Raw genomic sequence first — 22,131 nt, forward strand, 5'->3', positions numbered from 1 at the left:
ACACATGTAGATGCACAAAGGCTTGGTGCATTTGACGCTTCAGTTCAAAAAACTAAATTGCTCTATTTCTATGAAAACTGATAAGAGTTATGTTTAGGTCTGCTCTTCACTTGACTGTAGCTCCCAGAAAAAGCAGGACACAAGCAAGTAAGCCACGTAACTGAGTAATATGGAGAACAGCATTATGCCTGTGGCGTGCAGTTTTCCAGATCATAAAACAACCTGAAGTGTTAATTTTTTGTAAAAAAAGTGAGCTTTCTTCTCACTCGCTTTTTTGAAGTATTTGGCTCTGTGGCCAATGGTAGTCTTCACAGTTATGGTAAGCTCCAACCTAGAAAATATTTGAGGAATCATTAAAGGGCATCTAAGAAAAAAGTTGTAGCTACACCTTGCTTAGAAATAAATTATATTGCTCACAATTTTTAACACACTTTTTCTTCTTCTTCTGAACTGACACAAGCAATTACTGCAATTAACTAACATCTGGTTCACAGGACTGTTTCCCAGAATTTTTAATGAATATTTTGAAACCACTTTTCATGATGCTGAAGTGTAACGCCAACATGTCAGTGAAGTAAGAAAATAGGGAAAGTTTAGGTTTTATATAAATATTCTGTGAAGCCTGAAGCGGCTTTAATAAATGCATAAAAAGCATCAATTCAGCACTTTCGTGGAACACTTTACAAATATGTGCCAAATTCATTAAAAATGAATTTTCTACTGAAAAGTAGGTGGAAAACAATATATTAATATAGACACACTCAGAGGATAACAGTTTCAAGGCACGGGCATATAAAATATATCAGTCAATGAAAAGTGCCTTTTCACATGCTGTCAGCTATGATTCAAACAATGTATGTGCTTTGTCCAGAGATGAAGTTCCTCCTTAGGAGAAATGTAAGTAGTATTCCTCTGTGCAGAAGTACAGAAATAGTATCATCATTTAATTGTACTGATTTTGATAATCCCATCCTTTGCAAAAGCCTCCCCCATCAGCTTGTTTACTTATGCCTTGTATTCCACATCTTTGGGATTGCAGCAAAAATAAAAGATACATGTTACTAGAGGCTCAAAGTCATAACAATAATTATCCATTGACAGTTTAAGGATGCAAAGTGTACAAGAAAGAAGGTGCTATTTAATGAGCTGAACAACATTTGACACATTATTTCAGATCAAATGTGCAGTCAGAGACAAGTGACACCTTAGGAAATTAAAACTGTAAGAAACCAAGCAGTTCATTAAATATACTACAGAAATCGTAATTCATGTAGTGAATGATGTGAAGTATTTTAAGAAATAAAGCTTCAGAAAGAATGATAATTTTCAATTCTTTATCAGGAAAGGTTTGCAAACATATTTTAGCCTGCTTCTAAAGGACTGTTCCACTAACTGACAAAATGCAAAAGCTTCAAGAATAAATGCAGCTATTTTAATAGCATGCAATGCAATTAAGGTGGCTTCAAACAGTAAATCAGGAGCACTGTATTCAAACTCTAGTGTGACTTAATAGTTGGGATAACATCACTGGAAGAGGAAACGGAGTATGAAAGCAGATACAAAATCATGCCTACTGGAGAATATTTTGAGCATGCATTTTATGATTACAGTTTCCAGTCTTGCACAAAAGTATTCAAAAGCATGGCTGTATATCACTTCAGTGATACACAAGACACCTGATATCACTGACTTAAAATCTACTTTGCTATAAACAAACATTATTTTTTCCTTAGCTTGTGATGTAAATTACACCTGTTCAAACTTGCTCTCGCTTTAGATCTATTGAATCTCTCATATAAACTGTAGTGTTTCAGCTCAGGATAAACTGTGCAGATGTGTACCTATGTGATCTATGCATTGTATATGGGCTGATACTCTAGAAGCATGCTGAAATACTGTGAGTTAATCAGTTTTTTGTAATGCACTGAGGTTTCTGCAAAGATATTTCTTTTCTATCCAAGTAAAATTAGATAAAGAAATTGCATATATGGTTCTATTTAGTGGAGAGAAACAGGCAGAAGGTACACAGGGAAAAGAGCTTGCAAACATGGCAAGTACTGGTGTACTTATAGAGTCATCAGTAAACATGACTCATGCAAAATGCTGGAATGGAAGTCCGAGTATAAAACCCTAAAAATGAAGATAAGCACAAAGCACACACTTACCTTTGCTCACGCAAAGTTGCTTGAATTTCACATACTCGAACTAAAGACCTTAAATTCTTTAATTCAGTACATATTTCTGACATATGCACACTTCCCATGTTATGGGCTTCCTCACGTAATCTTGATGCCTGCAGTGGGTTAAACATAAAGGTTAGGATTTTGAATCATGCACTGGAAACAACTGGCAGTAGCCAGAGAATTGCTGGATGAGTGTCTCCTGAAACAGCAAAGCACTCTAATTTCAAAAGGACTATTAAATCAGAAGCACATTAGGGTCTCTACAAAAAGCCCATTTTGAAACACAAATAAACAACGCTGCTGCCCAGAAACTGTCTAACCCGCGCCTATGCTAAGGCAGGGATAGTTTAGACTTTCTTGATCCTAACACATGATTACCAGACCATCTTGAAAGACGGTATGTGACAGGGCATGGAGTTCCTAAAATAATTTTTTCAAGTAGTTCAAAGTCTCCAACCATTATTCCAATGTCAGACTTAAATTTCCCATCTAATTAAAGCCTTACTGACAAAAATAACTGAATGCTATCTTCTTTCCAGCTATCTTCTACCTGACAAAAACAACTCTGCAACCCTCTTCAGGTGTTCTTTAACATACTAACTCCATTACTTTATATACTCCCACTTAGTCAGCTGGAGACAAGCAGAAGTGTACATTTAAAGGGCAAGACCTATTGAATTCCCAATTTGTGCATTTCTTGAAATGTCATCACCGAACTGGGTATGACTCCAGAGAACTCCTCAACAGCACCAAGGAGACCAGTGCATTACTCCGTGCATTACACTGTAATAAGGAACAGAACTCCTTTCAAGTAGCACATGGAAAAATTGTTTCAAAATACAGCCTTCCCTGCAGCATTACTATTTAGCAATGTTATCCTCTGCTACATTGGATCTGGCTGGGATGGAATCAATTCCCTTCATAGCAGTCCAGGTTTTCAATCTGCAACCCAGTCAGTGCTGACAACACAATAACTTTTTAGCTATTTCTAAGCACACCCTACAGAGCATCAAGGGGTTTTCCCTTTCTCTCTCTGACCTCCTCTCTGCCCAGCCAATACGTTGTGGGTGGACAATGGGCAGGGAAGGAATAAAACTGGGACAGCTGACCCGAACTGACCTCAGAGATATTCCACACCATACAATGTGTCATGATCAGCACTAAACCTGGGGGACACTGTTCCAGGGTTGCCATGGCTCAGGGATTGGCTGTGCACTGGCTGGCTGGGAGTGACTGCTTTTGCATCACTTTCCCTTACCCTCTTCTACTCTTTAACCTGCTTTTACCTCAACTCCCGAGTTTTCTCAATTTTGCCTGATTGTTGCCCCTATCCAGCTGGGGCAGAACAAGTAGCTGCCAGCTGGGATTCATCCACATCTGCTTAGGTACTTGTATACTTAATTTTCCTTCCCAAAAATAGTGTTATTTAGCACAGGTCTTCATCAACTTTTGGCATTTCTCCAGTTCAAAGTGGCATTTAGTGTTCTAATTCCCTACATCACAAGTTTTCTTTTCTGGAGTTTGTTAACATCCAGGAGTACCTCAGTTTCCATTAGGATATAATTGCCCATGTCTTCTCTGCACAACTCCAGTTACTGAATTCTTTTTCAGTTTTCCATTTAAGTGCTTTTTATGAGTTCTGTGAGGTAACTGCTGTAATTTAAGAATGTTTCAGCTATTAACTACTGCACAGCACATTTCAAGTCTAACTGCTTTAGCACATACCCTGTCCTGACTATTCTAATTTATTTACTTATTTAGTTTTCAGTTTATTTTGGCATGTGCTCTTCTGCCCTAAATTCAAATTACACTATGTATCTGGCAGCTATCTGAAAAAACCAAGACACTGCATTTTTTATCTCTCCACTTTGATCTATCTTGTCTTCTTCACTATGTACTGCACCTATACTTTAATTCACTTTTATATCAACTATCTCACTTATCTCAAGTGTTACTATTCAAAATTGGTCTATAAACAACACTGCCACATGAAATCATCTGAAATAGCGGACAGGACAATACAGCAATAGCATGCAGCACAAAGGGAGCAGTACCCAACTGAGTATATGACTGCCTGGCATTAGCTGTGTCCTTTTATCTCTTTATTACCAACAAGGGAAAGAAGACCCCAAAAGCCATGCACAGCATAAATCTGTTTTCTATATTAAGATACCTGTGAATTCAGTACACAGTGAAAATAGTAATTCCAAAACTATAGACCAAGGCCATAGATAAGTGCCTTGCTACACCATTTCCTTAAAGACACTCCACAGCAACGGCTCAGTATTTGACTTAGTACAGGTTGGTAATGTCTTGAAACTGATTTAAAAAAAAAAAAAAAAAAAAAAAAGAAGCAAGAATCCCAAAAGAGTCTCAGTTTAGACTGTGCTTGTAAGAGTCATCTTGCAAGCTACTACCCAGAAGTCTACAGTGTAGACTTGTACCAGTATGCAGCAACTCTTTAAAAGACCAAAGTAAACTGGGCCAGGTAAGATTATTACCCCTAACAGACTGCATCAGATAGAGCTGCCTGTGGAAAGAACTGAACTAGATTCAATAACCAATATGGTTCCTTTGAGTAATACATTCCAAGCAGCTGACAGGCATCCAGTTTCCTTGTATTACTACAACAGAACAGGTTTCATGCAATTAGCTGTAATATATTGATGGCAGTTCAACTGGATTTCTCATTATGCAAAACTAGCCCAAATTCAGTCCGAGTACTCTACATCAACTTACAAACAAGGCAGAGTTTCTTTTTCACTGTGTAGAACTAACAAGCCAGTAACTAAACTATGGAGTACTCTCAAATAGTTTAACTCTGTACCTAATTTGTAACATTTCCCACATAACCAAAATATCATTATGAAAAAATATGTTCAACTCTGTTTTCTGCAAATTTCAAAAGAACTTCAGGTGTAAGAAAATAGTTATGCGGACAGCTACTCATCTGAGGGAATTTCAAAAGCACTGACACTTCAAGTGAGACTGAAAATACCCAACCACTGAAAGGCAAACACATATAAAAACTGCAGGTCTGGCCTAATCTCTTTCCTCTCTTTTGGCTAAGGACAAGCGTAAGTCTTTTAAGACTTTTAATTCCTAGCAAAAGCAACACAAATTAAGTAGGAAAACATAAAAAAGAAAAAAGAAGAAAGAAACACTGATTTTAAGCCATACATTATGCACTCCCACAGGTAAAAAAGCAAAGGAGTACTCACCTGCTTTTCTGCATGATCTGCAGGCCAGCCTTGAACATGCTTTATAAGGTTTTCATTGAAGTGTGCTGCTAGCGTAGGTGTTAATGAACATGTGGGTCGTACAGATGTATTTTGTGGTGCAGGTGTTGAGTTTGATGCACTACTGCTAGAGGTATGATTTGGACCTGGTGATGGACTTCTTTGACTACTAGAAGAAAGAATTAAAAAAAGCAAGTGAGCATTTAAAAATATATATGAACCTATAGAGAAATGAACACCAAAAATTAATTTTGTGCTTCCAGGCAAAAAAATACATAAAGGGTTCAAACCACAAGTAAATACTTCTGGCAGACCAAACCTGTGCCACCTTTCTACAAACCTCTAACTTTTATTAACAGGAGGTTTATTGTTTGGTAGGGTTTTGTGTTTGTCTGGTTTTTAATTCTAAGAGCTGTTCAAGAGATGTAAGCTGTGCCTAGATTGTGTTGGAAAGAAAATACACATGTGTATGTTCTTCCTTCAAACAGCTGTAACCCTAACATTTTCAGTAATGAAGTATCAGATGGGACTCAAACAGGTTTATTCAATAGAGGTTTGCCACAATAACAATTAAGAACAATGCCTGGTGTCCTGATCTGAAAATACAGCCATATGGGATTTGAAGAGTTTACTGCTCATGACAAAACACAACCTAGATGGTTTTTGTGACATCGTACATCTTCAGTGAACACACTCGGTGTTTGTAGCCAGCAAACTTGACTGCTTTACTGGAACATACTCAGCGTAACAGTGAGGGTACCTCAAAGTTAAATAGTCTGTGGCACTACACATACAAAGAAACAGTAGCACTAATTGTGTAAGTGCAACTCTCCCATTGGCAGAAGCTTTTCAACACAGGCTATAATTTCAGCCTATTTCTTAAAACTTTTTTCTTGCAGGCAAGAAGAAGGTATTATGAAGGAGAATCAAATTTTAAAGGACTTTTGAATGATCACCTTAGCTGTCAGTTCCCTTGAAGACTGACAACATCCCTCCAAAATACAACTATCTTTCTAGTCCAATGCCCAGACATTTATCCTAATTAACTCACAGTTGCAAAGAATTACAGCATTAAGAATTACAGCTAACAAATTGGATGTCTGACATGGACCTGCTGGAACAAAGCCATAGAGTCACCAAGTCGATGGGAGGGATGAAGCAGCTCCCTCCTATAAAAAAAACCAATTCCTCCCCTCACTTGAGAGCTTATGAGATTCACAGTATCTGGAGCACTGTGCAGCAGGAAGCCTAAAACTGGACAAGAACTAAACTGCAAAGGAATGTGGCAGAGGACCAAACAGATCACTAAGGGGCTGAAGCACATGCTGTATCATGAGAAGCTTAAAGTTTATCCAGTCTGGAAAACAGAAGGCTGAGGGGAAGGGGACTGAGGGACTTTTTAACAGATTTCTATTACTTTTGGGGAGAACAGGCTCTTTTCAGATATGTGCACTGATAGCACAAGAGGCAGAGGTAAGTCTCAACAAGGGAAATTCTAATTAGACATAAAAAAAAAAATCACCATAAGGGCAGTCAAGTATCAGAAGATATTCTGAGACATCAAAAAAAAATCACCTAAATAATGCATTTAGCAACTCAAACTTGCAGTCCTGCTCTAAGCAGGGACCAAAGTAGACCACAACTAGCATTAAGTTCCAAAGTAAATTATTCTTAGTTTCATTGTATTCATTTAGCAACAGCATAGTGATGGTGCAGAGAAAGGATACTTTTATTATCCAAGTCGAATTCAGGCATAACCTTATTTACTCCTTAGTTCTACCAGAATTAAAGTTCTTCCTGTAAGTTGCCTCCTCTTCATTTATCAGCCTGTCTTATACTGCATCAGTAAAAATCACTCTAACACATCAACATTTCAAGAAAATAAATAAATAAAGTAGTATCTTAATTATGACTAAAACCTACTGTCACAAAATATCCTAGGCACAGCTATGCTAGCAGCAGGGGGAGCTACGAATGCAGCAATGACTGCTCCAAACCACCACAGTATTTTCAAATGTTTCATTAAAGGCAAACACTTGCCTTAGCTGAGCTGAAGACTGACTATGCCACAAGTAACAGAATGCCTCCAGAGGGGCAAAAATATCTGTAACAAGGGTACGAGAACACAACGGTTCTGAAATACACTACTACAAACATCAGAATTTTACAACCTACAAAAAAATGCAAAGAAATAGCTCCCTTCACAGCACTTTCCCAAGGCAAAGGAAAAATTTGCTCAGTCCTTTCTGAAAACAAAAAGAAACTACCAATCTGATGAAACTATTAATTATGGAAGCACTCATTTAGTTTCAATTTTAAAGCAGACATAATTCACAGTGTGTCTTTGGAATAATCTTTAAGAGACACACTCACTGTATGCCTGCACTGTATTAATTTCCCAATTTAAATGGCTGAAATGTTCACTTCTTTCAAGTCAGCAACAGCTACTCAGGTTTTCTTACACAGTGTGTCACCCCAACAACTCAATTTTAGCTCCATTCACTTAAAAATTTTAATGAGCCAAGGAAATGCAGATGTTATTAACTTCTGCTCAATTAATCTGTATTTAAGCTGGAGAAAAACGCAACCTTAATTCACAGAGGTAAAAAGATTTTGGACCATCTGTCCACAGTTCAGTTTGTTAAATTGTTGTTCACTCCTATAAAAGTAAAGGACATTAACTTCCAAGATCAATTCCCAATCAACTGACTGCTTTCACCTACAAAGGAATCATTTGTTCTGTATCAATTCAGACATACTGCCTGGATGAAGCAAATCTTTTGCAGGTAAGTAAATCAATCTGAGCTGGTCCACTTTCATTAAACTCCACTGCACTCAGCAGAAGAAAAATACCAGCCACACAGGTTTTTCCAAGTCACCTATTCCTTAATCTTCCACTTGTTGGGAATGAGATACTTCCAAAGCAAACTGAAATTGCATGAACTCACAATGCACCATACAGAAGAGACACACATTTTTCTGTGTATTAATTTAAGAGATACAGGATACTGAACAATACTAACACTGTCTCAATATCTTTTATGCTGGCATGCACACTGCCCCTGCTTCCTCCACGAAAACTCTGATGCCAAATGGAGCAATGGTTTACAAAGGGACAGCAGATCCCTAAACTCACTGTAGGTAAGGGTCATGCTAGAGTACAAAGTCACATAATGCAAAGGGAGGGTGAGGTATGGACTAGGAGGCCAAATGCCCACCAGTATCAACTCACACAGTCTCCAAGCCATGTTAAAGGTTTCCAAGAATAAGACTATCTTTCTTAAGAAGATTCCCTGTGGGGAAAGGGTGATGAGCATAGAACAAAAGTGCCTGTGACTGAGAGTTGTCCCCCAAAACCTTACCAACTGCTCATAAAAAACCTTAACTTGCTGCGAAGTGGAATTTTATCTTTGATACTGTAATTCAGAAAGATTCAAATAGCACCATTCATAATTACTAGGACTGGAGCTGGACACTTTGCCTTTATTCTCCTAAAAGAGATAAATTAGTTACAGGATTGCAATCTGACAAAGATTACAATCAAGTGTCTGTAAAACAGCCTGTATCAATAGTCTGTAAAAAACTCTAAACTTCTGACTTGCTTTTGTCTGTACCCTCAAACTGGTCAATACAGCAGGGTTTCCAGCAAAGGCAGTTTCTGAGACAGGACTGCCAAGCATGCAACAGATAACCCAGTCCCCCAAAAAACCTAGAAACACAAAATAAATCCCTTCTCTCCACAAAAACAGCCAAAAATCAACAACAACAAAAAAAAAGAATGAAGGTCCCCTTTGTTATTAGTCCCAGAAGGGCAGATAAAAGGATGCCACTATTTTATGATCTGGAAAGCACTACCACGTGCAGCTTCAGGTATGCAGACAATGCAAGAGTATTGGGTTTGGGCTTTTTGTTTTTAATACCACACCACACCACACCACACACCACATTTAACCACTCTAAAAATCCAGATATTAAGAATTGTAGATTTACAGAACCTCTGAAAAAGTCAACCTCTTCCTGACACAGCCCTATACCATGACTCCATCACAAAAGGATCTCATGACACATCTTTGGTTACAGCCCCTGGAAGTAATCTGACAAAATGCAGACCATCTGACACTATGAAGAGTCCATCTTTTCTTGAAATAAAATTTCAAACAAGATACAGATTCTAAACCCACCTCGTAAATCAACAGTTAAATGCTGGTATAAGTTGCAATGTTGACAAGAAAGTCTGGCCAAGGAAATGTATTTGTGAAACTTACTTAATTTTAATGTTTTTCATTAGAGCAGCAAAATTACCTGACAAACCAAAAAATTAAGCCAATTTCAAAATCAAACTACACTACAGCAAGACACTACAAACATCTAACACTAAGCAGAACACAGATTCTGTTATTGCACAGAGAAACTCCTAGTTCTGAAATCACAATACAAGGAACTACTTATAAAATTGACACCTGAGTGACAGAACACAACTATGAGTTCCATTTTGCTTCTGTGAGAATGGTCTAATGATTACCCCAAAAGTAGAATCTACCACATTAACTATGTGACAAAGGTACTCAGCTGCATCATCTCAGCAGCAGCAGCTAAATCTTACATTCAATAAACAGGGCAAAGAAGAATCCACTAACTGCAACACACACAACACACTGAATGCAGATAAAAAACTAATGACAGAACAGAGAAGCATTTCAATGTACCTTGAACGCTGAAGACTTCGGGGAGAGGCTGGTTCATGACCTGCCTGCTTGTCAGCTATTACTGGCTGCTGAGGTGCTGCCTGGGAAGCTGGTCCTTGTTTAACACCTGGAGTAGCAACCTGGAAAGTTCAAAATTTCATTAGAATGCCTCCACAGTAAAGAGCCAAGTGTAAGAAACAGAGAAAACCAAGGACATTAAGAGTTTCAACACGTGTAGATGTTTTTGATACAAGGCCTTTTGTTGACAAAATTTTTATTCTCTTCACAAGATGTTCTTCTAAAAAACAATTCTAGTTCCACAGCTATGACAGAAAGATATTTCTTTTTACTAAGAAGGGGTTATTAATAGACATAACAGAAGCAAATTTAGACCCATGTGACTTATGAAAATACTGCAAGCTTATTGGGCAAAACAGTTAAACTCAGTATTATATTTGACTGTATCTTCCATCTGAGCACTGAGCTAATTTTCAACCTCAGAAGAGTTGTCCATTACCCAAATAAAATCTTCACGTACAAACTTAAGAGTTCCCTACTTGAAAATGCATTACACAGTGTCAAGAACATAATTACATCACAAGCATATTAAAAAAATATCAAAAAAGAAAAGAAAATCTAAAGCTTATTTATCAGTTTGCTGCTCCCTTTTCTCTAAGTTCTAAACTCACAGGTGCCTATAAAAATAGTCATCAGTACCTTCTTGCTTTTCCTTTGTAGTACATATTCAATGCAAGGGATTAAGACACCAGCAATAAGATAGTCTTCTGTGTGAACTTCTGAACTATGTCAGGATGAGAAGTTTGGGAATATAGTAATGTCTAATTTACTGCAAATGAAGTTCAAGATACTTCATCTTGCCCAATGCTTCACATACCTCAGTCAATTTTAAAAGCATGTACAAGAGAGGTTCAGCTTCAAAATTTATCCTCCACTCCACAAAATCAAGCTAACAATTTTAAGAGAAAAGGGAGGGAGCAAAGAGAAAATGGCTTCTAAGGATCCAAAAAGACAAAAACCCAAATTGTCCGGCCTGTCTGGCATTTGCTGACTTCACATTAGTGTAGATTACTAACTAACTAGTGGTCACCTGAACCTCCAGAAATTCTGTATTTTAGCAACAGACTTCTGTGAAACAAACCACAGATGGTAAGTCAGACACTATCTGCTAAAGTAAACTCAAGACATAACTTGATTCATTTAAATATGTGGGGGGGGGGGGGGGGTCTTAATGCAAATTTAAACTCTTATATGTCTAAGAGGAAAAGTCACCTTTTAAAATTATCAAAATGAAAATGTGTTCTGTTTTTTTGATTAATAGGCATATACTAAAAAAGTCTGAGTAGCACATGAATTGCCCGTGGCACTAAAAGGAAAAAGCAAGATAATTGTAAGATCACTCCACTGTTGAAATAAAGAGAACTATATAGTTGAAGGGGGTGGAACAGTAGTAGTTTGTAAACTGATTTATGAGAACAGACTACGCAAGTACCTTTATGAAATGTATAGCACAAAGAAATTTGCTATTAATGCCTGCATTTTGCTCAGCCTTTGAGCAGACATTAAATCATCAAATACAACAATTTCAAAAGGGAAGTCCAACAGCAATAATGGATCACACTGCAGATCCAAACTGGTAAAGTAACCAGCTCCTTGGCTGGCAAAAATAACAAAATAAAAAAAAAAAAAAGGGATTTGTATGATAAATTAACCACAAAACCTCTCAACTATTCCATGTTTTCCAAGTGTTTCAATAACTGTAAATAGATATACCAGAAACAGAAAAACAATAAGGGCTAAATAAATTCGAAAAACAAACAAACCAACCAACCAAAAGCAAAGTTCTCACTGAGCATGACCAGTCTGTGTAAAAGTGCATTACACATGTTTTGAAGAAATTCAGAACAGTTTGTGATCACACAGTACAGGCACAGCTAAAAGGCAAAAGGTGACACCCAGGCTTCTGGAGCCTGTGACACTCAAGCTGCACACAGCACACCTGCAGGCAGGCACACCAGCTTCAGTCTGAAAACAGCAGTGACATGTTTCAGCAGTCCGAAGCAATAGCACTGTACCAATGGCACTGCTGCAGTGCCACAGCCACCTCAAACGCCTGTGCATCTGGCACAGGGATCTTCTTGCACAGGACCACTTCAGCTTTGTCTGCCCTAAGCCCGTGTCTAAAACCAAGTGTGTCCTGGCACAGCACCACACCCTAATTAGGCATAATTTACCTCAAATCTTACAATGGGACAAGCCAGTCTGACTGACATATCTGATGGACTACTACAACAGACATGCTCACACTGGGGCTATCACCAAAGCTCCCATCTCACAGAACGGAGTTACATAAATAGAAGAACCATCAAGACAGTTCTTTTCCTACTGAACTGGCAAAGTATCTGCTGCTGAACCAAAATTTATTACTTCTGGGACTAACAAACAATCTCTGGGTTGTAGAGAGCAGAAGATACCTACTTCCAGTTATCAACAGTACACAACTTAAGAAGATTCTTTTTCATATCTCAGGATTTAGAATGCCAAATATCTCAACCCTGCTATTTGACAATTTCATTACTTGCCACCTAGCTATGGGATGTGAATATATGTTGAGGATGGAATCCAGGGGAAAAACCAAGGTAGCAACCAGTACTGGTACACACATGAAGCTTTCGTAATTCATTGTGTCATTGTCGATCACAAGAAACTGGAAGAATCTCTTAGTTTTCTTTGCATTTATGAAAAAAAAATGTGATGAAAGAAAATGAGGCATTTTGAATATAATGAGGAATGGAATGTGTTCTCCTGAAAAGTATTCCTCAAAGGCATTCAAGACATTAGAGGTATGCTTGTGAGCAGAAAATTGAGAAACAAACACCTTAGCTAAGCAGGGATGATGATAGAGAACACAGATTTTACAAAGGTGGGGGTATCTCACACTACAGTCATGCTTCTGACAAAGAACCTTAGGAGCTTTTATGTTAACTTCAATTTCCATTTCCTAGTCACTGATCCAATGAAGGAATTCTGAATGAACAGAGGTAAGAGGGCAGGAAGGGAAAGGGACATTATGTTATTATCTGTAAACACCTAGAACATTTCTAAACCAAATCTGAGACTACATCAAGTTAATTTCCCCAAGAAGTTCTTACCCATTCTGAACATCTTTCACTGGTTAAGTCTACAGAATTGTGTCAGCTGTTGCCTTTGAAGAATATTTTTTGTTTCTATTTCAATATACTAGAATACAGATGCCTTGGTAATATCTCCCAACAGCCTCTGAAGCCTGCATAAGAATTTCTTCAAGAAAAGTAAACTAGACTTCATGCTGGAGCTGCACTGCCAAAATACAGTCAAGTGGTTGCTTCCAGTTGTTCATTTCTATTGGGAAATATTTTATCATCCTATATACAACTGTGAGCACATGGATATACAGGAGCAATTCTTAATATTAAGTATAATGGCTTCTTAGTACAATATGGCATAAATCAAAAGCTTACCTTCTGCTGGGATGATACTGGTGGCGTAGTCATCAAAGGTTTAAGTGGAACAGTGTTAGTCTGTGGCGTGCTTATCCTTGGAGACACATATGATCTTGGTGATGAGGCATCAGATGTTAAAGACATTGGAGACTGATTAGATGGCTGAGCTGTAAAGGAAAAAAAAATCACTTTTAATAAAAACATTTCCTATCTTAAATGCGGATTAGATTTTTTTTGGTACTTTGGAGCATGCTATATTAGATGATATACAAACGTTCACTGTGAACAACTAGAACAATCAAATGTTCAACAACAATCCCAGCTAAGGAATGTTATTTACCCACTTCTAAAACTTCAGGGTATGGAGGAAAGAGAAGAAGCTATTAGGAAACATGAAGAGACTAAATAATTTGTGACTCCCATTTTAGAGTGCTCAAATTGATTTAACCAAAAGAAAGCATGAACAGTTGATATAGAAACCTGTTAACCCATTCTAAGCATATACCAACAGTTCCCCATCCATGGCAAAAACTTACCATTAGTAATGCTTATCTACTCATTTACTATAGGTAAATTTATTGTTTTAAGTTTCTAAATCTAAGTTTTGAAGTTTTTTTTATGAAGTTACAATCCAGAACATATTGAAAATACCTGAAACAGTATCTTGCCCGGAAGATGAAAAAAAAAGGCTCCCACCAGACAGTGTAAACTTTCTTTTAAGAATTTAAAGCCCCCCTGCAAGAGTCACAGTTGTACAGCACTACAAGATGAGTGCTGAAGTAAGGAAGAGTTGCATTTTATACTGTTAAATAACACCTAATTCCAGTCTAGAATAAATTGAGACAGTTTCACAGAAGTTTCACATTACTCATACAGAATTACTTAACATACAAAGAAAATCCCAAAAGGTGAGACAGAGAAGCATGTTTACTCAGCTTTGTGTCAGGTTCCTGCTCCTCATTAACGCATTTTTATCCTCTCTTTGGAAAAAGAAGTCATTCAACATTCTCCACATTGTGTGGCCAAAGATATGACAAGAGACAGATTCTACAACTGTATCAGCCTTTTTAAAACGCTGCTTAACAAATTTATGTAAGTGAAAAAAAGACACTGAATACCTTGTGTAGACAGTTGTGCAGCTTGAGAAATTAGGGAGGTGATATTGAAAGCAGATGGTCCAGCAGTAAGAATTTTATGGAGTATAGACTGCAGAGAGGCTTGTGTCACAGCTGCTGTTAGAACTGAAAACAAATATACTGTTTTACTGACAATTCTAGACCACCACTTTAAACTCTTCACACTGGCTAATTATATTTAAGGTACATTTCTTTCAGATTATTTCTCATATCTACCATGACCAAAGATCCACCTGAATATTCAGTTACTTGATTTCATGCTGACTTGGAATGACTAGCACCTCCTTTCTTTAGTAGTTTTAATTTTAAGACATACACTTATAAAAATTATTTTAAAAAATAACTTCAACTTTTCTGCTTGGCCTTATGGATCAGTAATAATTCTTGCAAACAGCAAGAGAAAATTTGTTCAATTTGTTACTGTAGTAAGCAGAATGTATGTGAAGTTTTTTTATGCTACAATTATTTTTGAAGCAAAAAGCATAATCACTTTAACTCACTAAAAGAGATGGGGCAGACTTCATGTTCAAGAGGAAAACATATATCTTTCAAGTTAAAACTCAGTGTTTCATCTTACTAAAAACAAAAAAAAACCTCTTATCTGTTCTGAATTTAGCTGTCCCATGCCATTCCCCCCAGCAAAAAAAACCAGACCAATCACTTTTAACCGTTTTAACACTGCACAATACAGGAAGAGCACCTTGCAGTATGAGATGACAAAACCCTGAACTATAAGCCTCGAACTAACCTTTCCAAAAAGGTCTACAGGGTCTGTGGGATACTTCCTGAACATACATTCCACCCATGCACACTCCTGAAAAAAACTGACTCACCAGCACAAGCACAGAATAACTCTGAATCACATTCACAGTAAGGGCAGCCCTGCTGTGCAAGGTGAAGTCACTCTGCCCACATGGACACAGCCAGGCACTCATGCCACGAGAGCAATTCTGAACACTCTTGTTCCAAGACATACACAGCTGCTGCTCATTTATGGCAAGAGAAAATTACTAGAAATTTCACCAGGCAGTTTTTAATAAAATACAATTGTAGTTGAGTGGAACTTTGATTTTTCAACACAACCATAACACTCCTTTTTTCAGTCCAACCTAGTGCACTACAGGTTTAAGGCTTCTCCCTGCACAGGAAAAAGAAATCAGTGACCTACTCACCTATTAGTACTGAATGAAGACAGAATATTTGCTGATTAAAAGAAAGCAATTGACAATTTTCTGATAAATAATTGCAAGGTACAGAATATTTTGTACATATTTTCACTTACTTGATTTTCACTTTCAGAAAGTTAAACGTATTTAACTCTCAGCACCACAAGTAAATGTTTTACTTCCTATTTAAATTGATGATCTGTGCACAAGAAGCAAACAAAAAAATCCTACACTACTTTATCAGTAACCTGTCACATGCAGACACATTAGATAAAATTGTATTCAAAACACATCAACTCTACCTGCTCTTGCAGCAAAAGGCACTATTAGGTAAGAGATAAACTGACTTCTAACAAACTAAGCCAATGTGACAAAAATCTAGGATACACTGATTAAATGTACAAAATTTCACCAGCTAGCGAAGTTAACGCTATGCTACCTGTATTCAGAGGTCAACTTGTTATGCTAAAGAAAAAAGTTGTTAGGCAACAAGATTTAAGAACCCCTAGAAGTTTCACTATTTGCAACACACAATAATAGAACAGCAGCACAAACTACAGAAAACAAAGAACAGTGCACGAAACAAAAGAACAAAGAGCTCTAACAAAATTTTGTGCAACAGAGAAATGCTGATACAGAGATTTAAGTCACCAGTCTCAATTAGACTGCTCATGTACATCAACATTTATCAATTTGAAAACGTTAAATGTTGAGAAGGTTTAATGGGAAAAAAACCCACAAAATCTCCACTTTCCTAGGGATTCATTTATTCACATTTCATTTCAAATAAGGCTTTCATTTACTATAGCCTGGTATCCAATAATACACTAATGTATGTAAATGAGAGATTACATGAACTTTAAAGATTCCTTACCTTCATTGATTTTGGATATATCTACGCTAGAATTATTAAGCTGCAAGGTGGCTTGTAGAGCAGGCAGCAGCTGTCGAAGGAGATTTGGGTCCTGAAGTAATGGAGGAATTGGTGACTGTGGGACAGGTGAAACAGGAACTGTAGGAGCAGATGAAGCAGGCGCAGAAGTTGGATTCAGTCCAGAAGCAGAAGATGTAGAAGGAGTTGTGCAAGAATGGGATACAGACTTGTCCACAGATGCAGACTCTGAACAGAAGACAGAGAGTATTTTTCATTTTCCCCAATATAACCTGACGACTCACTAGTACAGTACTCAAATTAAATTCAGAAGATGAAATGCCTAACTACCATTGTAAGAAAAGAACTCACAACATTAGTAGAACAAAAATTTTAAGGTAGCTGATTGCTAATGCAATTCACACTACTGAACCTAATATTTATTATGAGCACACACACACAACTTTTCCACTTCAAGATACTGGATGAAAAGCAGCCAGTATTAAAAATGGGACTTTTTTTCCTTAGCTTTTATGGCAAATATGGGCCAAAAATTCCTTACTGATTGTGTCTTTTATTGTGCCTACACTCACATTCTACATTTTTACTTATTGCTTCAATCATTCTACATACTATGAACATATACTATGAACAAAAAACCTTATAGCCCATGAATTTCACATACAGCCTACTGTGTCAAATTTGAGGGGAGGGTATAAGCCATGCTTCATTTATGAAGAGACCAGTACAAGAAGCCACAAATATATAAGTCTATCACACAAAATCCAACTACATTGCTGAGGATTTAGAAAGGACAATGAGCTGTACCAGAAGTGCAAAAACAGTGCTGTTAACATCCCCACAGCAGAGTGGAAAATATCTAAAGATTTATCCACCCATAATTAATTTTTAACTTGTCAGCTTCTTCTGAAGCATTAAGACCTATATCCTTTATTTTATTAGTATCATTTTAGGACATATTACCACTTATTACTGACAGAACTACATAGTATTTAAATTCAATTACACTGTACAGCAATTTGTTCTGATGAATATAATTTATTCAATTAATTTTAAATATGACTTCCACTTAACAGAAAGTTACTCTTCCATTCCAATATCGTGAGAAATTTCTGCAATGAAAGTGTTTCAACTTACTACAGGTGTACCATCAGTCACTTCAAATATCCTTACTTTAAGAAACCTGGATCATTATATTTCCATCTTAGCTCCCCCTTTCCTCATCCTCATTAAACTCTCAGAGACCCCTGCCCCCAAATTCAGTCAAGACTAATGCCTCTACAGCACCAAAGAAGTTGGATGCAGAACATAAAGCTACAGATACAAGATCTTATGCAGGATGTTTGCCCACAGTAATGAAGACCTGGATTTTAAACCCACCTCAAACTGGGCAGAGAAGGTCACTCTGGATAGTCTACATTTCAGGCAAAAGTTCAAATGATTTGGAAAATGGGCTGGCAAGTTCACTTTAAGGGTGTGTTTGGTTTTCTTATTTGGAAAAATGGTCAAAGTAAGATGATCCTGCCTTTATTAGCAAGTAAGTGAAAAGGTCTTGTTCTCTTTCACTACATAAGAATTAAATGTTACAGAATTTCTAACAGCTTTTGTATTCCAATAGCCTTAACTTCAACTTCCAAAACTAATTTGGAGAAAGACCCTAAAAAAAATAAACACAAAAAATTATGGAAGTGAGCAACCATGTGTAAATCTTTTCACTAAGATTTCTAATCTCACTGGGAAGAGGATTTCTGCTTCCATGTTATTGCAGTATCAATAGCTTATAAAAGTCACAAATATTCCAGAAAACTTTTTCCAAACTAGTAGCTGAGAAATCTGAACCAGAAAAAAAACCTGCTGAAGAATCCAAATTTGAAAGCTTGAAAGGATACAACAGCCACGACACAAACACATAGAGGAGTTTCAGGCGAAATTCTGAAAAAGATGTGCCCATATCTAGTTACAGTCCCCTGAGAGCTGGTTGCAATGTATCTGTGAAGGGACCTGGTCATTTGGACGGGAGCTTATTCAAGAACAACTTTAAAAGGGACAAAAAGGGTTAAAAAGATTGAAGACAGGGAAAAAAAGGAAAACCAGTAACAAAATTTCTGTATGGTTTTCAGTAACATGTGAACTAGGACAGCTGATCAGGTATTAGTTACCATGAAAACATTAAGTCGTTAGTGAAAGTTTTTGTTGCAAGTATTGTATGTAAAATCTTATGTTACAGTGTTCAAAGTAAACATTATAATAACTGCAGGTCAAGACACATCTAACAAACAAGACTCTTATCATACTAAACAAAAACATGTGAAGTTAAATTGATGTTGGATCTGCCATAGTCAAAATTAGATCAAGATACACTGGCAGACAAAAGCAAGGGAAATAAGCACAATGGGGCATGTTAGTACTTATACACACAAGCCTGCCAGTTTTGAGAACCTAACCAGAAAAATAATCATTAAAAAAAAAACAAAACACAAAACACCCTCATTTCAAAATGAAAAAGGAATACTGAGCAACTACCAGCACTAATTTCAAAATTTATTTAATGTATTTAGGCTTGCCTTCACAGAAATATTAAGTTATTTTAAGTAGAGAAGCAACTCACGACTGTATTATTATTACATGTATTGTTACTGTATTATTACATGTATTACTTATTCATGTAAGCAAATACCTGACTCTCAAACCATTCCACCATACCAAACAGCTGGAAGTGCTTTTCACCCATGCTGCAGTTCTGAACTTTAAACACAATGAATCAATGGCAAACTCAACCTAACAATGCAGTTAAAATTAACGTTATACCCACCCAGTCCAGATTATTCACTTATTTCATGAGTAACAGAACTCAAAACATGTCACTCAAACCACTGAATTCCACAGGGTCTGTAAATCTACTTGAGTTTGAGTTTTTATGCTACAAAAATGCACACTGAATTGCATCTACACAATACAGCCAAGTTATTTCTTTCAGGCAATATGGAGACACTATTTCATAGCTACAATACTGCAGGTATTTTATGTATGTGTTAAAATTTATCTATGAAAGATATATTTGTGCAATCACCCTATTAAACCTAGAGAAAGGATACAAAGCAAGGAAAAGTGTAACTCTGACATTTCAATCTTCTGAGATGTTTAACAACTCAAAAACCAAAACACTAAATGTTATAAAAAGAACACATCTCTATGACTATGACTACCTACATGTACATCACATTAGAAGTGGTATTTAACATCATAGAGGATGCAGAGTAAAATAACTGTTTGGAGCATCACTGCATTACACAAATTAAGTTATTATTACTGAAATTCAAGCTATAAACCTGTTTCTAGAAAAAAAAAATAAACAAAACCAAACCAAACAAACAAATAAAAAACCCCCAAACAAACAACAAAAACCCTGTAAAAATATTGGTAGAAATTCAAGTACTTCTTGTTAGTATTAAGTAGCTGTGCCAGCTCTGGCCAGGACAAGATTAATTTTCGGAGTTGACCAGAATATTACTATTCTGGTTAACCAGAAGGGTTGGTTATTCTATACCACCTCACTTCACTCCCAGGGGCAGGGGTAAGGGAGCTGTCTTCCAGTCACAGTAGTGTGAATTGTCCCTCTTGTACCTTTCATTAATATTGTTGCTCTTAGTGTTTATTTCTTATTTCATTGCTGATTGCTCAACCTGCAATCTTTTCCTTTTGTGCCTCCAATTCTCCTCTCTAGCCTGTCACAGGGGAGAGGAAGGAAGCAGTGAATGAACAGTACATGGGGAACACTGATCATAAACCTCAACAGCTACATTTGTCACCCAATGGGGAACAAAGGGTTGAGGATAATCAGATCTGACTAGAGTGGTTTGAAACAAATTTGATTTAAGCATCTGTTGTACTAGGCAGGGAGTCAACAGTCACAATGTTGCTTGGTCTGTTCACATGGCTGTGGCACCCAAGGCTGTGTATACTATGTATGTGTATCCTATATACACCCTCTCTGCTCACCATGGTGCTTTTTCCAGAGCAGGGAGGTAAGGGATCAGGACTGCTGTGCTGCTGTGTTGTGGGAGACCAGTTTATGACATATGGGGCAATGAGGGCCATTTGGGATGCGTGTTCAATAATGCTCTTTTACCTTTCCTTTGGGGCTTAGCTCTGGGGGGTCCATTAAATTGTACTTAGTCTGTGGGGGAACAGATGCAGGTAGTTTTCCCCAGCTTTTTATGCCCTTTGTCTCTTTCAGGCCTGTTAAACCAACTTTTTAGAATTTTGGATTTCCTCAGGTTGCTTAGAAGAGCATGGTCTTGTTGCTATGTCTCTTGAATACAGTCTATACTGTGTTTAGAGTGACTGTGGCCCACACCATGTTTAGAGTCAGGAGAGAGATTTCTAAGAAGGTCTGCCCTGCAGGCCGATTGTCATGAGTAGCATGGAATGTGGGAGAAAATAGGCCAGTTTTGGGGAAAATTTTCTGGTTCAATGGCTTGGAAGCTCACCCCTGAACAAATACAGGATCCTGATAAGGCAACGGAGTATTTTCAAGAAGGACAGTGTGACATCTCCAGAGGAGAGCAAATTATTTCAATTATGTTGGGCACAGGCTACTCTTTACCAGACACACTTCAACAGCAGAGTCCCTCCGGGACAACAGGAGGAAAACAAACAAACAGGCACTGAGACCACTAAAACAGCAGCTGAACCTGAGGAAGAACCTGTGCCAGTAGCAGCTGCCCTGTACAAAAGAAGAAATCCAAGATCAAACCAGTTCAGTTAGGGAGAGATGAAGTAGAGCCCTCACAACACAAAGAAGAAGGGCCAAAGATAATCACCAATCCCTGCCCCTGAGTTGTGAGATATGCAGAAAGATTTCAGCTGTCAGTCAAATGAACCCCTGGTGACCTAAGGGTATCAAGGCCCATGATATGAAACTAGATGGTAGTGAAGCCAAGCAACTGGGATCCCCGTCCTGGGAGATGGGCACTGAAAAGGAAATCGGGAAGAAGACAAACTCTCAGCCTTTGGAGGTGACTTCTGTCATGCAGAAGGGAAGGTATTGTCTCAAGGACAATCTAGTAGTGCACCTCAGCAGGCAAAATGCCACTGAAAAAAGGTATCCAGCCCCTGAATCAGATGTGCTGGAGGTAATCCACAGAGATTCAAATAACCAGCGGTCTCTTGTAGATTCAGATCCGGTCCAGTGCACACAATCCATGTGGCAGAAATTTGTACAGAGCATGCCACTGTCATAGGCCAACTCACTGGCATTAATGTCAATGAAAAGAGAACAGTGTTTCATGTGACTACCCAACTCCAGCAATATGAAGATCATGTTTACC

The 22,131-nt window shown here is 37.6% G+C and overlaps 1 protein-coding gene across 4 annotated transcripts in view; it reads right to left on the reverse strand.

Moving 5' to 3' along the window:
* The window catches only part of WAC (WW domain containing adaptor with coiled-coil), a 57,705-nt gene that overhangs the window by 1,651 nt on the left and 33,923 nt on the right, over nt 1-22,131 (reverse strand). For 3 of the 4 annotated variants that reach the window (XM_062507071.1, XM_062507045.1, XM_062507054.1), the window contains 6 exons: nt 16,784-17,029; nt 14,726-14,848; nt 13,626-13,774; nt 10,129-10,247; nt 5,405-5,591; nt 2,166-2,293 (listed from right to left, as the gene is read on the reverse strand). In XM_062507071.1, the coding sequence (XP_062363055.1) occupies nt 2,166-2,293; nt 5,405-5,591; nt 10,129-10,247; nt 13,626-13,774; nt 14,726-14,848; nt 16,784-17,029 (952 nt within the window). The remainder of the gene's footprint in view (nt 1-2,165; nt 2,294-5,404; nt 5,592-10,128; nt 10,248-13,625; nt 13,775-14,725; nt 14,849-16,783; nt 17,030-22,131) is intronic. The other variant, XM_062507063.1, reaches the window with a different exon arrangement.

Source organism: Cinclus cinclus, chromosome 1 (genome assembly GCF_963662255.1).
Source record: "Cinclus cinclus chromosome 1, bCinCin1.1, whole genome shotgun sequence".
In the NCBI taxonomy this organism is placed as follows: domain Eukaryota; kingdom Metazoa; phylum Chordata; class Aves; order Passeriformes; family Cinclidae; genus Cinclus; species Cinclus cinclus.